This window comes from Trematomus bernacchii, unplaced genomic scaffold, assembly GCF_902827165.1.
Source record: "Trematomus bernacchii unplaced genomic scaffold, fTreBer1.1, whole genome shotgun sequence".
NCBI lineage: Eukaryota > Metazoa > Chordata > Actinopteri > Perciformes > Nototheniidae > Trematomus > Trematomus bernacchii.
Window position 1 is genome coordinate 14,395,304 of NW_022987698.1, and position 17,363 is coordinate 14,412,666.

The 17,363-nt window shown below is 39.2% G+C and overlaps 1 protein-coding gene across 3 annotated transcripts in view; it reads left to right on the plus strand.

Annotated features, from left to right (window-relative positions):
* Window positions 1-355: 355 nt before the first annotated feature.
* The window catches only part of nisch (nischarin), a 28,335-nt gene continuing 11,327 nt past the window's right edge, over window positions 356-17,363 (plus strand). For 2 of the 3 annotated variants that reach the window (XR_004556600.1, XM_034138708.1), the window contains exons 1-15: window positions 374-643; window positions 1,478-1,561; window positions 2,452-2,634; window positions 7,130-7,178; window positions 7,483-7,646; window positions 7,763-7,858; window positions 8,553-8,648; window positions 8,738-8,890; window positions 9,123-9,191; window positions 9,650-9,835; window positions 10,346-10,474; window positions 11,068-11,181; window positions 12,684-12,861; window positions 14,904-15,019; window positions 16,932-17,047. Coding sequence is in view for 2 of the 3 variants with exons in the window: in XM_034138708.1 (XP_033994599.1) it covers window positions 563-643; window positions 1,478-1,561; window positions 2,452-2,634; window positions 7,130-7,178; window positions 7,483-7,646; window positions 7,763-7,858; window positions 8,553-8,648; window positions 8,738-8,890; window positions 9,123-9,191; window positions 9,650-9,835; window positions 10,346-10,474; window positions 11,068-11,181; window positions 12,684-12,861; window positions 14,904-15,019; window positions 16,932-17,047 (1,814 nt within the window). In the remaining variant the exon portion in view is untranslated. Of the gene's footprint in view, window positions 644-1,477; window positions 1,562-2,451; window positions 2,635-7,129; window positions 7,179-7,482; window positions 7,647-7,762; window positions 7,859-8,552; window positions 8,649-8,737; window positions 8,891-9,122; window positions 9,192-9,649; window positions 9,836-10,345; window positions 10,475-11,067; window positions 11,182-12,683; window positions 12,870-14,903; window positions 15,020-16,931; window positions 17,048-17,363 lie in introns of those variants that run through there. The other variant, XM_034138709.1, reaches the window with a different exon arrangement.

The window sequence follows — 17,363 nt, forward strand, 5'->3', positions numbered from 1 at the left end:
TGACCCTATTGTTGATTTTTTGGTCATTTAAAAAATTTTTTTTTTAAGAAAGCCCTTATAGTCAACCACACGGCACACACTATTTATTAATAATCTATATCAATATGAAAGTATTTGGTCAAAAATAGTGTGTTATTTAATATACATGTATGTATTACATTAAGTTTGTTGGGTTATGTTTCTATACATTAATTAATTAATAGGATATGATGGATAAGCAGGGTGCTAGGTTGGCTGACATTATGAGGATACTACAGTAGGTGTAGGTTGTAAAGCATGGAGGATAAAATATAGGTTATGGTGTGTGTGTGTAAGTGTGTGGATATGTTCTTTCTCTTAACAGAGGGTGGTGGTAATGCGCCACTAAAATGTATGCGAACCTCTGTAAAACAAGAAGAAGACGAGAAAGAAGAAGAAAGCTGTCAGCTGCTTCAGCAACACAACAAACATGGCGTCAGGAGGCGGCTAACTGAGAAGAAAAGCTGGGTATCTTCCAGAGCCGTTTTAAATGAAAGTTGTATTTATTAATTAAAGATAACATTTGCTTCGTCGTGATCTCAAGATGGAGTCCGCTTCGTTTCCAGAGGATGTTTTGGAGAGGAAAGTGTGTGTTGTCGGGTCGGAGCCGGTGGAAAACTACACTGTAAGCTACACCCGGGCTTCCTCTAGCCTAGCGCCTCATAGCATGTCTAGTATGTAGCTAGCCTAAGCTTCAGATCAATTATCGTGACAGTGAGTTACTGTGGAAGAATATAAACTATCGGTGAATATGTACGGTGTTCAGTTACAATGCTTGTTTTCCATCAGTCAATATGTCATTTTCCTCCTGAGGCTTTACTCAATAGAACGACAGATCTGACAAGCTAAGTGCTAGCTGCCGTGCTAACTGAACTAGCTGTCAGTGTTGCAGCGGTTTTTAATGTTTCAGACAAGATACACAAGACATACAGGAATAAGAGTCTCGACGAATCAAGGCAAATGGACCTTGTCAAAAACAACAACATTGTTCTTTTAAAAACTGATTTCAAAGTATTTATAAATCATGCTCATCCGAAAGTGAAAATAAAAAGGCATATTAACCTAGTTTTGTTCAGGTGATTGGGAACAAGAGGTTATATATATATTTTTTTAAATATAGCCTACATATATATGTTTATATTCTGGTAACTTATCCAGTAAAGCTTTTGCGATCAATAATAACATCAAGGTTGTTCTTAAGTACAGTGAAGTCCATTGAACCATTTCATATATCATTGACAACAATGGCTTCTTTCTATTGTTGTTCACATGACCGCACATTACAGCCCTTAAAACTTGAATTATGTGGTGAAGTTGAAGGTCCACTATTGACCTGAAAGCAGTTGGTTGCATATACGAGGAGATGGTTCAATGGTGGTATGAGCATCCATGCTGTACAGGAAGCAGTTTTTTAATCCGGCAGGTTTTAATCACTGAACGTCATGCTGTGCCGTTTCAGGTCTATATCATCGAGGTGTCGGATGGAGAGCACAGATGGACTGTAAAGCATCGCTACAGTGACTTTCACGACCTCCACGAGAAGGTAAGAGACCGGAGCAGCCCAGATAAATCTCAATCAACTTGATACTTCCAAAAATCACTTTTTAAAAAAATCTAATTATAGAGAAAACATAAATAAATAGTAGAGAGGCACTATATGGGATGTAGGGTCTATAATTATTATATGTGTGTGTTACGATAAATATGAGGAGAGCAATAAAGACAGACTTTTTAGTATTTTCTGCCTATACAGCTTTTGCAAACATTTGTAATTACAAAAAGACTCCTTCTATATCTTTATCATTTGCTAACAAGCCTCAATACAACTGATATAAATCCATGTGCTCACCTGTGTGACATCATATTTATTGAATTGTTATAGTTGTAAGTAAGAAATCCCCACAGCTGATGTAAGGAATGGCTCTACATTATCAGAAGCATTTATTGCCTGAAAGTCCATTATCGGAACCGGGATTAATAATTTACACTTCTGATTGATAAGAGGATAGTATACCCGCCACAGACATAGTGCCATCACATTAATCATTAATAACCATAATGCATTTAGTCAATGCTGGAATGAAGGTTGACTTAATGTTGATCAATTAGCTATCTGCTGATCGTAATGTTCTAAAGTAAGAATGGGCCTTTCATTAAATTACTGAAGACACAAACCTACAATAGAACACAAAGAACGAGCTTCAAACAGGAAAAAAACATCAATATATCATATATGGATAATTCATTAATTATTTAAACATCAACAACAAAAACGTCTAAAATGTCCCAGAGTCGGAGGGAACATCTTAAAAGATATTTTGTTTACATTTATTTATAAAAAAGAGAGAAGCAGCCAATCCTCATATTAGAGAAGCTACAGTACACTTGGACAGCTTTTAGTGTTTTTTTCTCATCCTGATGGGTTTCCTGCAGCTGACGGCAGAGAAGAAGGTGGACCGACGGCTGCTTCCTCCAAAGAAGATGTTGGGGAAGAACTCAAAGAGTCTGGTGGAGCGGCGGCAGAAGGAGCTGGAGCTTTACCTGCAGACGCTGCTGCAGCAGTTCCCAAAGGCCACACCGTCTCCACTCGCCTGCTTCCTGCACTTTCACCTTTACGTGAGTACACTCGAGGCTCCTACCACATATGCACAGTAACCTGTTTAAGCCTAAACATGTTCCCAGTTCATTTCAAATCTATTGGATGGGTCTGAGGGCAAGTGATGTTCTCCCACTGAACTGAGAAAACGTTTATTTACGGACTCCTAACTATTGAAGCAACAGTATTCATTAAATACAACAATACACTTCTTGTCAATCTCCAAATCTATTTTCCATAATTGTACAGGATGTTATAAGGAAGATGGAGCATTCGAAAATGGCCAATCAGACTCCCATATATCCGTTTTTTCGCTAGTTGTGCCACAGGATTTTCCATCATAAAAGTAGTTGTTGAATTAAATAAATACACTTTTATATCTGCTATTGAATAAAGATTACTAAAGCTTTTGTGAATGGTGTCACCAAAAGAAAGAAAAATGAAAATGTGCCCAAAAAAATGCAACTGCTTGGCCTCCGTATAGCTATATTGGGGTTCTGTCCCTGTGGAGAGGACACGGGTTTGAATATCGCCCAGGACCATTTGCCACGTGTCATCCCATCTGTCTCCACCACATAACCAAAGGCACCGATGGTCCGAAACATTTCTTAAAAAATAAATAATTGCGTTACTCTGTTTTGTAAGTATAAGCAGAGCATGTTGCAGCATGGGCGTAGGAAGCATCCTCAATGTGGGTGGGACAATTTGACAGGGGGTGTGGGCAGGTGGTGGACCTCACCTCCTCTAGGGGGGTCCGGGAGGATGCACCCCCGGGAAGATTTTTTTTTAAATGTTGAAGTTAAAAGCATCAATCTGGTGCACTTTGAGAGCAACATGAGGGACTAAATCTATGGATACCTCTCTCAATACCCATATGAAACAGAACTGTAAACAGATTTACTTTTTCTTTATGCATATTTTACAAATCACTCTCCTTTTAACCTGTATTTTTGTGTTACTGTCCTATAGTATGAGTTGGAATGATTTAATACCTGTTATTCTTTTGTTTTTTATAACTATAATGATCATATAAAGGTGTGCCTTAGAAATACTTGTTTACATAAATGATTACCAAACCGTTTGAGACCCACTACTTAGACTAAAGTGAACCATCTAAACCAGGGGTGGGGAACCTTTTTCCTCTCAAGGGCCATTTCAATTTTTTCAACATCCTCCGAGGGCCTTACAATTTTTTGACCTCTGCTTAAAAATACTAAAATCAAAGCCCATTCATTTCGCCTTTCTTTCATGCTGTGCAAAGAAAAAGCAACCTCTTAATCCAGATATCTCACCATGACTCGCGCATGCATGCACGTGCACGGTGTGGCATGACCACCAAAACAGAAAGATATGGACACAAGATGTGTGCAAATGTATTTAGTTTCCCATCCATGTGAACATGATTTAAGTGGGGGGGACCTAACCTCCTCTAGGGGGGTCCGGGGGCATGCTCCCCCGGGAAGATTTTTTTTTTTAAATGTTGAAGTTTGAGAGCAACATTAAGAGATCTATGGATACATCTCTCAACACCCATATGAAACAGAACAGTCATATAGTATTTTATACCTGTTTACTTTATTCTCTTGTTTTTTTATAACTATAATGATCATATAAAGATGTGCTTCTACCTCACTGGTTGTAGAAAAAGCTGCTTATATTCGTTAGCATAGCTAGCTAACCAGATGCTAATAACAACAAAGTTATTGACTGTATGATCAGTATGACAGATGAACAGATCGCCACTGGGCTTACAACTAAAGACACAGCCACGCAAATACTGCGGCATGTGTACGGCTCCTTATGGGTACTTCAATTTGTGAAGTGCTGGAGCGGTGTTCTGGTGCTCTCCGTCAGCACTACACCCATGGATGTATAATAAGAACTACACCGCTGTCAGACGAGACGTATACCACGTGATGACACGTTAGGCTCGTGTTGTGTTCAATGACCCTGACCTTGGCCAGGAAATACAGGCACTCGCTTGTTTAATTATTTTGCGGTCTAGATTTCTTACATTTTTTCTTTTTTGCGTGTGTTTATAAATTACCTCGAGGGCCGTACCAAATGGTCTCGCGGTCCGTATACGGCCCGGAGGCCGGAGGTTCCCCACCCCTGATCTAAACACTCAGAGAGTCCTTTACCTCACTGAGCTGCAGTTATCAGCCTCTCAGTCTGACAGGAGAGGACTCTCCCTCCACCTCTTTAATAACAGCCTTTTATCCGGGTGCTAGTGGAGCACGCTCGTGAACTGTTAGCGCCGGAGCCTCGCAGCGGGGAAGCTGTGGCGCGCATCATTTTACAACTAAAGACACAGCTACACAACAAACGCAGCATGTGTGAGATGTGTACGGCTCTGAGAATCTGCCTTGGTACAAAGTAGCAGTGAAAACATGGGACGGCATTTCATTGATTTGGGCATTCTCTCAATAAGCAAGTGGAATGGATTTGTTAAAGAAGCACTGACACAGCACTCTACAAAGAGAGAGATTCACGGACTTTCCGAATAGTAAAAGTGGGGGGGTCTAAACTAATCATTTTAAAAAGGTGGGGGGGACTTGTCCCACCCTCATATAATGGCTGCGACGCCCATGTGTTGCAGTGTTTAGTAATTGAAAAATATACTGAAAGATTAATTAAGACTAGATTGTCTTGTCTGGCGGGTCTATTTTGCAAAACGCTGTGACACAACCTTAACTACACTTAAAGCAGTTAAATTGTTTAAACATTTAAATTGTCTCGGTTGTATCAAAAGTTGCTGATGGGCAGAAACTGTTAGGTGTGTCATAAGATAAAAGGTAGTGGGAGAACAGTAATTTGTCTGTAAATGGTGATCCTTTCCCTGTCCGAGAGGCGCTGCTGCAGGCTGGTGTAACAGTTCAAGTCTTTGTGGTGCCCGTGACCATTGATTATTTAACAGAGTGAAGGCTGATTTAAAAAACACTCATGTGATGCGAGATGATTAACTGGTGAGTGTCAGTTGGCAAACTTTATTGTTGTTTGAAAAGAATTGACAGCATGATGTTCATGTTCTGAAGCAATCATCAGGCCTTTCCTGTTTGATTTGTTAATCTTGAATAGATGAAGCAGTGTGTTTAACAAATTATAAGAATAGGCAACATCCAGCAACAATAGAACGTTGAAACTTCTGTACAGGGTTTCCCACACATAGACTTTACTTGGGCAGGCCGCCCAGGTATATTAACGGCCGCCCAAGTATATTTCGCGACCCATTTAGTTTTTTTTTTTTTTTTAATAATCTTTTTTTTTCATTTCGTCCGCGACCACGACGCCATCTGCGATCAATTAACTTGTGGACAATGGTCCCTCGCTCTACGCCTCCTGTACCCAGTCCCGGACTGGCCATCGGGAGGACCGGGGGGTTTCCCGATGGCCTGGCCTGTTAAGTGGCCTGCCTCACACAGGGTGACTGGCTGTCTACATGATGTGGCCTGCCGACATGGCCACTGTCACACAGATCATAAATCAAAGCCCTTGATTGGTCTCTGTGTGTCATTCAAGCTCGGGATAACCTCAGCTAAGGTAAAGGACTTAGCTGAGGTTATCAGGTGAGGTAAAGGACTCTCTGAGTGTTTAGATAGTTAACTTAGTCTAACTTCTCAGTGGGTCTCAAACGGTTTGGTCACCATTTATGTAAACACATATTTCCATTTGAGAGGGGAGTGATTAGTAAAATATGCATGAATTAAAAAGAAAAAGGTAAAAAGGTAAGATACACTTTTAAAACTTGTTGAGAGCTAAAACTAGTCTTTGCTGCTGCCTCAAAGAGGAGAGGAGGGAGAAGAGACAGGAGGGAGACAGGAGGGAGACAGGAGAGGCTGATTCAGGAGCACAGACACACTCACAACTATAAATGAACCAAAAATAAATAAATAAACAAGTTTCAGTGTTTTTTCATATTGGAAATGGTATGTTATTGGTTATGGCCATGATTTTATGATTATTGAAATGTATACAGTTCTGTTTCATATAGGTGTTCCCATAGATCTAGCCTCTTTATTTTCCCCTCAAAGTGCACCAGATTGATGCATTTAACTCAAAAAAAAAAAAAAAAATATTACCGGGGGAGCATGCCCTCGGACCCCCCTAGAGGATTTGAGGTCCACCCCCACTTAAAATCACATGGGCAGGTTCCTTAATACATTTACCATTTTTTAAAATAGTAACCCATGTCCATATGTTTATTTGTGGGTAGTAGATTTAAACTATAGGGCTATCACTACGGGCCCTGCCTGTACTGTTCGCTCTGCCATGGCGTGAAGGGTCTGCTAACAAGCGACCAACAGAAAGCTTCATGTTAATGTTGTTGCACGTCACAAAGGCACGTTACCTCAACCCCCACCCCCCGCTACCACCACCCCCCCAAGTATATTTCAGATCTGTGGGAAACACTGCTGTATGTCTAGCTAATGTTATCTGTTGAGTAGTGAAGAAATCAACCTTGTTTGTTGTTTTGAAGTGCATTCAGTTTTTCAACAATCTCTTTGTCTCTTTCAGGAGATCAACGGGATCACAGCAGCTCTGGCTGAGGAGTTGTTCAACAAAGGTTAGCTTCCTTTGACCTTTGCCCTCTATCTTCATCTAGTGTTTCTAAAACTGTGTTAACAATTAACTCCTATAGTGGAGAGTGTGCTTCCAGTTTATGTAGCTGCAAAAGCTTTCTCCCTGTCGTTAGTTCTATACTTCTTATCTTATCTTATGTAAGATGAAAATACTTACAATGACATTACAAATTTGCTAGCACAAGAGATCACCTGCAGTCTGTGTTTATGCGACTAAATATAACATGAAACAACAGATATAATCCTGTACATCGCGCAGTATCAGACCCCTTGTTTGTTGTGTTGTAGGGGAGCAGTTGTTGCAGGCCGGCGAGGTCTTTTCTCTCTTTCCTCTGCAGCTTTACTCCGTCTCCCAGCAGCTACGTCTGGCAAAACCAACCTGCTGCAGCGGAGACGCCAAGACCGACCTGGGACACATCCTGGACTTCACCTGCAGGCTGCGATACCTCAAGGTCTCACACCTCTTTAGACAACTCAAATCCTGTCGTACCGAGTAACTTTGTATCCTAACTTTTCCTTCAGGAGGAGACGGGATGAGTGTTCTCACTGGTTTTTCTCTGCTGGTCAGGTGTCTGGTACCAGAGGTCCAGTAGGATCCAGTAACATCCAGGAGAGCAGTCTCCCCTTCGACCTGTCTGTCTTCAAGTCACTGCTGCAGATAGAGGTACTGACTCTGTCTGTCTGTCTGTCTGTCTGTCTGTCTGTCTGTCTGTCTGTCTGTCTGTCTGTCTGTGATCAAATACTGCTTAATCAACACATATACACACAAACCTCATGTTTGATGAGGGAATAAATAACACCAGGTTAACAAACATTTCACCCAATTAAATAAGAACAACATTGAATGTTTTAGTTAAGAACTAGTACAGAAAATATTGTTATAAAATTAAACTCAAAGTAACATGTTTAAACGCCCCAAATTTCATGGGCTTTGACCCATTCTGGAATAATGTATATTCTTTACTAGATTATAATTCTCAATGGATTAATGTGATCAATTAAAGGGGCACTATTATGCTTTTTTAGGTTTTCCCTTCCCTGTAGTGTTATAGAGGTTTCTGTGCATGTAAATGGTCTGCAAAGGCTAAAATCTCAAAGTTCCCTCCCACAGCTCTAGTCTACGGTTTAGTCATCTTAAATATGTACAGTAATAACATCATCATTTCGTTTTTGATTGTATTCAAAATGATAAATATGAATCTGCAAAGTAAGTCATTAAATAAATGCAGTGGAGTAAAAAGTAGAATCTTGCCCTCAGAAATGTAGAAAATAAAACATTTTCAGTTTCCAAAAATGGAAATACACAATTTCATTTATTTACAAATTCACCTTACATTTTTCAAACTGTCCGTCTTCAGATCAGTGAGTGCAGCTCGCAGCAGATCCGAGGTCTTTCATCTCTGAGGTCCAGTCTGGCAACTCTGAGTATCCACCACTCCATGGAAACTATGACGGTAAGGTCTACATTAAATACTTCTCTAGTGTTTATGCAGATTATTGTAGATCGTTACCTGATGGTAATGTTATTTCTGTCTCCCTCTAGTCAATCCTGGTCCCGGAGTCGAGCGAGTTCTCTCAGTGGGAGGCTGAGGGGGCGGAGTCGGGCTGTCCCGTCACCGCGGTAATCCCGGTGTGGAGAAATCTGACTACGCTGGACATGAGCCACAACGGCATCAGCACCATCGACAGCTCTGTGGTGAGACACCATGGACATCCTGAAAAAGTTGTCTGAAGTGAAAATATATTGAGCTGGATATCATTTTTTAGCATTTGCTTTTGAATAAAACAGTGGATACAAATATGTTATATCAGCAGGTCATGCCCTTAATATCTTAACAAAGGGCTAAAGAAAGCATGGGTAAGTGATTAAAGAAATGTTAAGGTACATCAGGTTCTGTAGGTTGACTCTGAGTGTTTCTCTGTTGCAGAAACTGATTCCTAAGGTGGAGTTTCTGGATCTAAGTCACAACAAGCTGTCCACAGTGGAGAACCTCCAGGTAAGTGGACAGTTTCCCTTTTATGTCAGTATCATTTATAGGGTTGCAGCTACCTACTATTTAGAGTTTATAGACATAGATCATTATTATTTTAGATAAAGCAATTACTTGATTATCTTGTAAAATATCAGTAAATCATTTAAAGAGCCCAACAATAATTAAGTCTGAACATCAGTCCAAAGATAGTTTCATAGATAACATTTTCAGCTTATTATTGTTTATACTTCTGTTATATGTTTTAGTAAAACAAAATACATTTCTACATATTTTAATTGTTTATGTTTTATTTCTACTCTCGAATGTAGGATTGATAAAGTATTTTGGATTCTGATTTTGCAAATATTTTCCTATACATTTTCTGATTTGCATCTGGTCCTGACAGCTGCAGTTAGACACCCCTACAGATGTTTAGTTTGTCATGAATCAATAGCTGTGAAGTAACCTTTCTGTGTTTGCAGCACCTCTACAATCTGGTCCATGTGGATCTGTCCTACAACTGCCTGCAAGTCCTGGAAGCTGCTCACACCCGTCTAGGAAACATCAAAACTCTGAGTCTGGCCGGCAACCAGCTGCAGCAGCTAAGCGGCCTCACCAAGCTCTACTCACTGGTCAACCTGGACCTCAGCCACAACCAGCTGGACCAGGTAAGAACACCGGGACGTCCTGAGATCAGGAGTGAGAGTAACATAAAAACTGACAGGAAGTCTTTCTTTTTATATTTTATTGTGAGAGTGCAAAAGATGCATTTGCGGCCCGAATAGAAACATTACCAATGGCTTAGAGCACTTGGTAGAGCTGGCGACCGATATATTAGGGCTCCCCATGCTGATAACCCGGCTGTGAATCCGCCATGGGACCGATCTTCTGCGTGTCACCCCCTCTGTCTCCCCCTTTATAAAATTGTCACTACAATGCACTGGTGGCCTGACATTTTTTTTTCCAAAAAAATTAAAACATTACCACCTACAAAATGTATTAAATATGCTACTATCAGAGAAGAAGTAAAAAATAAACACTAAATTACCAGCTTGTAAATCAAATATCTATTAAGACATATTTATGTAGTTCAACCAACATTTTTGCTTCGTCTGGTTCCCTTAACAAAAAGCCAATGGGATTTGGGTTGTTTGTGACTTGTGTGTGTTTCATTCCAGCTGGAGGAGATCAGGAACATCGGCTCTCTGCCCTGTCTGGAGAAACTCAACCTGTCCAGTAACCCCATGTGCATCATCCCGGACTACAGGACCAAGGTGCTGGCCCAGTTTGGAGACCGGGCATCAGAGGTACACCACTGAAACCCCACACTATATATATATATATATATATATATATATATACATTCAACAACATCACTTAAAATACATTAAAAGTTAGGGAAAAGAAGGTGGATGAACACGAGATTATAGCAGGCTTAACAAAGCTAAACACAAAACTGGCAATGAATAAAACATAAGTAAGTATATGACAGTGTTAGATTGTTCCATATATATATATATATATATATATATATATATATATATTTACCTCTTTACTACTGCTTCTACTGCAGCCAATAGCACCAAATGTTTTGTATTGCCGTACTGTTACTACTGCACAGGTAAAATAAATATTTGTATTAATCCACGCAATAGTAAGAAACGACTCTCTCTACAAGTACCACCACTCCTACCAATATACTATATTATACTATATAAACTGCTTATACATCTACTGTGACACACCCAAGCACACACAACCCTCAAAGACTGCAACCACAAATGAATATAAAGATGAATTGATTTAAAAAAAAAAAAAAAGAAGCTATTTATTAAACCCTTAATAAAACCTGTACATTTTCAGGACTGTCACACGTGTTTTCTTCTCTCTGCGTCTTCAGGTTTGTCTGGACGGTAAGGTGACGACAGAGAAGGAGCTGGACACAGTGGAAGTGTTGAAAGCAATTCAGAAAGCCAAAGAAGTCAAAGACAGGATGAGCAGCGGTGACAAGAAGGTACGTTCATTAGACTTCAGGCAGCAACAAACCAGTTTATATTATTTAAATTGTCGGTATTTTTGTCAGATATAATGACAGTTACTACCTAAAAGATGAGTTTATAAGAGCTCAAATAATTAATGATACATTTACATATTAAAGGTAGGGTAGGTAAGTTTGAGAAACCGGCTCGAGATACACTTTTTGTTATATTCCATGGAATGCTCTTAACATCCCGATAGCAATGAATATCTTAAGTGCTTTGACAAAAAATCCATAAAAAAATGTCATCTGTGGAAGCTGTAGTACTGTAAAAAGCACGACCAATCATTTTAGCCGGCCCGGCTAAAATAACTGGATGGCCTACCTGCCTGTCAGCCTTCCATCTGTGCACAAACTTATCTCGTGCCCTCATTGGTCATGTGCGCGTTCGTGTGTGTTGGAGGAGGGGCTCTGTAAGGAAGTGGCAGATTTTCTCCCGTTGTGTATTTTCAAATTCTAGCGATCTCGAGCCGGTTTCTCAAACTTACCTACCCTACCTTTAAGTGTCAATAAGTAGTTTATTAATCTCTTTTAGGGATGTTTTTTTTTTTCTGTAAGAGGTTTTTACTCATTGTTTTTCAGGTTTTGGGGGATTTTTAACATTATCAGTATTTTCTGTTTTGCAATGATTTTACTCAACAAGAATCTTGAACCCAAACCTGTGTTAAATGTAATAATGTTCATATCTTCCATATGAATTAACCCTGAAACCCTCTGTAGTGTTTTTATAATTCTAACCTGATTATAGGCCATTAAGAGATCCCCTCATATAGATGTGATAACGATAGTCAATTACTAACCGATCTCTTCAGCCTGAACATGACACATACACGACACATACAGCAAGTCAAAGACGCCTAAAACAGTCATTATGACGTCTGGGTGGTTGTAATCCTACTTGAAAAACGCAAATGCACCGAGCTAAAACTGATTGTGTTGAAAAATAACCTACAAAAAAGTGTCGTTTTAGTTTTTTCCGGAAATGTGTAGAACATATACTGTGAACCATCCCTTTTTTTTTTCTTCAATGAGAGCGTTGGAAATATTTTGTATTGTATTTCTTATTCAGGAAAGTGGAGATATTTAAAGTGCATTTGGGTCCAGATATCAAGCAGAAAAGCAGGATATTGAATGCAACTTGTTCACATATTCTACATGATTCAATGAAAACTGTAAAACCCAGTCACAAGTTGGAACACGATTTTTAAAGTTGAATGGCACAGTTTTAACTCTTGAACTCACACAACCAGATACATAAACAGTATTATTACAACTGAACTGGACTAGCACTGGTCAAGTTGTTTTCATTTAAAGATACCAGTGCTGTGTCTGTATTAAAAACTAAAATATCAGTCTTCAACCCCGGTGTGACTGTTCCTCTGCTGCTGATGGAGCTGCTGGGTGAAGGTGTTAGGATGTTCCTCTGCTCGATGATGTCGCTGCTCTCTGAAGCTTCCTCTTCTCTGTCCTCTCGTCAGATCAGTGAGGAGACCAGGCTGTCTGCTGCTGCACCTCCTCACCTCTCCTCCTCCTCCTCTCCCCCCTCCTCTTCCTCCTGCTGCTCCTCTGCTGTCGCTCCTCCCACTGTTACCTCTTCCTCTTCCTCCTCCTCTTTCTCTTCCTGTCCGGCCCAGCAGGCCTCTTGCCCCAGCCAAGGTAATCATGTATGTATCAGGTGATTTTTTATCATTTGATTTAAGGCAACAGCCAGACAGATGAGTATGTTTCTCTGCTCTTTGTCAGCTGCTTTCCCCAAAACAGCAGCTGATGGTGCTTGCTGCGGCTGCAAATAGTGATTATTTTCATTATCAATTCAACATATTTTTAGCTAATGTAGCTAACCTGCTGCTGTTGCTTAGTCTTGTTTTAAACCAGATATCCCCAGTGTTTTATTTCCTGTAGAATACGCTTTGCTTTTCTCCTCAAACTGAACTTATAACTTGTACAGCTCTGGAAAAAGAGACCAATCTCAATCTCTACATGTTTGGCAGACATTCCATTCCAGTGTCTGTTGAATTCCAACACAGAGAAATGTTGTCAGTTTAAAGAATCAAATAAAAAAAGGTTCATTTTACTCAAACACATATCTATAAATAGTGAAACTGATAATGCTGCAGTGGTCTTTTAACTTTTTCCAGAGCTGTATATACAGTAAATGGTGACCTGTTGCTTTAGCTGTTCATAACTTTAAGCCCCTACTGACTTAAATCTTTACTAAGATGACATTTGTCCATCGCACAGGTTGCAACAGCCTCATTAACTCATAGCTCTAATTAAATTGACCAAACCAACCAATAATACAAAAAAATCTGCCCATCTCAGATGTTTTACTTATAGGAGAATCAGGGTTTTGTAGGCAAGAATAAGAATCGTTCATCTACAGGTGCCAGACTAGAAACCTGGCGTCCACAAAAATGTCTTCAAGAGTGAATAGGTGGTTTGCAGCTATTAAAGTTATTTAAGTTGAGTTTAACACAACTCTTCAAACAACATGTTTATTTCAACATTACAGATAAATCAGTGTCTGGTGACTGAAGATTAATAGCACCATCACCATGTCATCTTAAAATAAACATTTAGTCTTATTATTAGACTACAGGAATGACTGATCACGTGTACCTCTGCGCAGTTAGTGGAATACCAACAGTAGATGGTGGTCAGAAAGGCCCTGTTTTTAGGAGGCATGGAAGCTAAGCAATGTTCTGCTTGAATAAGGCAGCAGCAAAATGTATTTTATCCACCTAAAAAAAAAATCATTATCAGTCGAGCTGTATGTTATATTTAAAATATTTGTAGTGCTTTACCTTGCCAGCAGACAGCACTTTCGGGAAAACCCCCCAATAATTTTACCTTGCAGAACAAGGTAGTTGCTGGTCTGCTGCTGCCATGTTTGGTAACAAACCCTTCAAACCACAAAAGTTGTACTAGGTTTGAGATAAATCTGACAAGTTTATTTCTGAACAATTAATTTAATTAAAACCGAGTGGTGGCTGTTCCAACAGCTGATGGAGCACAAAGGGGAAAAACTAACCAGCGACTGATGGTCACAATTTTTTTTTCTGAAGGTTGTTGGACACCGTAATAATCCTGACTAACATCTGTCTGTGTCGCTTAGCATAGGCTGCACACTGTGTGAATGTCCCAATCGAAATAATAAGAACTAAGTGCACGTTGGATTTGTCTATTTTTTAACATTGTCTCTGATTCACACTTTGCATGATGAGATATAAATGGTTATAACATTTGAAAACATTATTTCTGTCAGAACTGAGTATGTATGAATATGTTTAACTGAAGCTAGACGTTATTTAATATTTTATTTTGACTGTTTCATAGTTTTGCAACGATTTATCGTTGTCATAATCTATTATTGTGCTGATGATTATCTCTTATTCTTGTTTACACTTTTAGGGTTCTGACGTGTAAAAAATACCCATCATTTCTCAGACCCCATGTTTAGTAACTAATGTTAAGACAAGAAACATCATATCATATTTATATTTAAGTAGCTTCAGCCATCAAATTAGTGCAACATGTTTTGAACACAATTCAATATGTTTTGGTAAGAACTTGTCAAATTATTCTGCACGAAAATATAAAATCTCAAGCTGTAAATGAACCCAGAAGGACATCAGTAAACCTGCAGAGCTTGCTCCTCGCCTCACTGCAACCCTAATTAATTTGGTTTCCTGTTTCAGAAGTGACAAGCAGAGAAGACTCCGTTCCCCCCAGCACTCTCCCGCCTGTGGACGCTGCACCCCCCCCACCAAGCTTTAACACCAACACAAACCTCCTGTCTGCTGACTCCACCCAGGTGAGGGCAGCATAAAACAACCATTATATTATCATCACATGTTGCTCTAGTTTCTGCTGGGAAGAAAAAAAATGATTCACTTTAGACTGTCTCTAAATAATAAAATACAATATTGCTTGCACTCAAGTTCCGCGACGACCTAATTACAGACAATTAGCGTTTGCTGAATCTGATATCTGTGGCTGATTATTTGAGTCTGTTTTGACAGACAAACTAACAAATGTTAGGTTCTAATTTCTAAACAAATGATCACGACAGCAATACATCCTTCAGTTTTCTCTCAATATCTTGATGGATCAAGCAAGGCAAAAAGACTATTCAATTATCAAGACTATTTTTGGGACATTTTTGCATTAGTTTGTCAGAGGACTGTTTACAAATGATTTAATATTTTCAGGATATCATTTAGACAGATGGCATTGTGACTGTTCTGAGATCTGTAAAATATGTTATATAAAGGAAGAATAATGTGAGAACAAACTAAACGTATAATTTAGATTTGAAGTGTAATAGTTTATCATTGAACAATATGTCTTGACCGACTGGAAAACTGGGTGGGACTTTCGGAAACAGTTCTAAATTGGTTTGAATCCTACTTAAAGGACAGAAACAACTTTGTTTCTATCGGTAAATACACATCTGAGTTGACAAATATGACATGTGGGGTACCTCAAGGCTCCATCTTGGGGCCTCTTCTCTTTAACGTCTACATGCTACCACTGGCTCAGATAATGAAGAACAACAAAATAAGTTACCATAGCTATGCGGATGACACACAAATTTACGTAACAATTTCACGTGGAGACTATGCTCCAATTCAAACACTGAGTAAGTGCATTGAACAAATCAATGACTGGATGTGTCAGAACTTTCTCCAATTAAACAAAGATAAAACTGAGGTAATGGTTTTTGGAGCCAAGGCAGAACGTATAAAAGTTAGCGCTGAGCTTCAGTCTGCAATGTTCAAAACAACAGATAAAGCCAGAAATCTAGGTGTAGTCATGGACTCTGACCTGAGTTTCAACAGTCACATTAAAACAGTTACTAAATCAGCCTACTATCACCTAAAGAACATATCTAGGATTAACAGACTAATGTCACAGCAGGATTTGGAAAAACTTGTCCATGCTTTTATCTTCAGTAGACTCGACTACTGTAATGGTGTCTTTACAGGTCTCACTAAAAAATCTATTAGAAAGCTGCAGCTAATTCAGAACGCCGCTGCTCGAGTCCTCACTAACACTAAGAAAGTGGATCACATCACTCCTGTTCTGAAGTCCTTACACTGGCTTCCTGTGTGTCAAAGAATAGATTTCAAAATACTGCTGCTGGTTTATAAAGCTTTGAATGGTTTAGGCCCAAAATACATTTCTGACCTCCTGCTAAATTATGAACCATCCAAGGCAAGTTTATTTGCCTTGGATGAACTCGCTGACCAGTCCCTGATGAACTCTCAGGTCGTCAGGGACTGGTCAGCTTTCTGTCCCCAGAGTCAGAACTAAACATGGTAAAGCAGCATTCAGTTATTATGCTCCAAATATCTGGAACAAACTCCCAGAAACCTGCCGGTCCGCTGCAACTCTTACTACTTTTAAATCCAGGCTGAAGACTTTTCTTTTTGCCGCTGCTTTTAATTGAACTATTCATATCTTAAACTGCACTGTAACTTTTATCCATGTATTTTTTCTTTTAATGTTTATTTTATTATCTTTTCTTTTTAATGACTGATTTTAAATGCCATTTTCTTAATGTCTTTCATTTTTTGTAAAGCACTTTGAATTGCCTTGTGTTGAAAGGTGCTATATAAATAAACTTGCCTTGCCTTGATAAAAAAAAAAAAAACATTTTGGCAAATGTTTTGATATTTCTATTTTGTCTCAGCTGCACTCTAATGTTGTTTTTTTGTCTGCAGGTACACCAACCTGCTGTCAGTCTGTCTGAACACACACTCTGTGGAGCTCCCACAAGCATAACTACTACCACTACTACTAATACTACTACTACTACAAATTCTACAAAGGCTGTCTGGTCAGTATCAAATAACATTATTTACCACAACAACTCTAAATACAATTTCTGGCACGTTTACTTAAAGGTTATTGTATTTCTCTTAATCTACTGCTGGTGAAAATCTACTAGGACTACTTTTGTAGAGTTTGCAAATTAAAAAGGTAGCATGCTAATGTTAAATGGCTAGCTGGAACTTGGATCAATGCTGTTTGGATCTGGTGTTGCTTGCTTGGTGATGTTAAAGGAAAGGGTATTATGCTTTTTCAATGTTTTCCTTTCTTGTAGTGTGTTATGTTTGCTATAATCCCTGTGTTCCTCCCTTTCTCTCCCACAC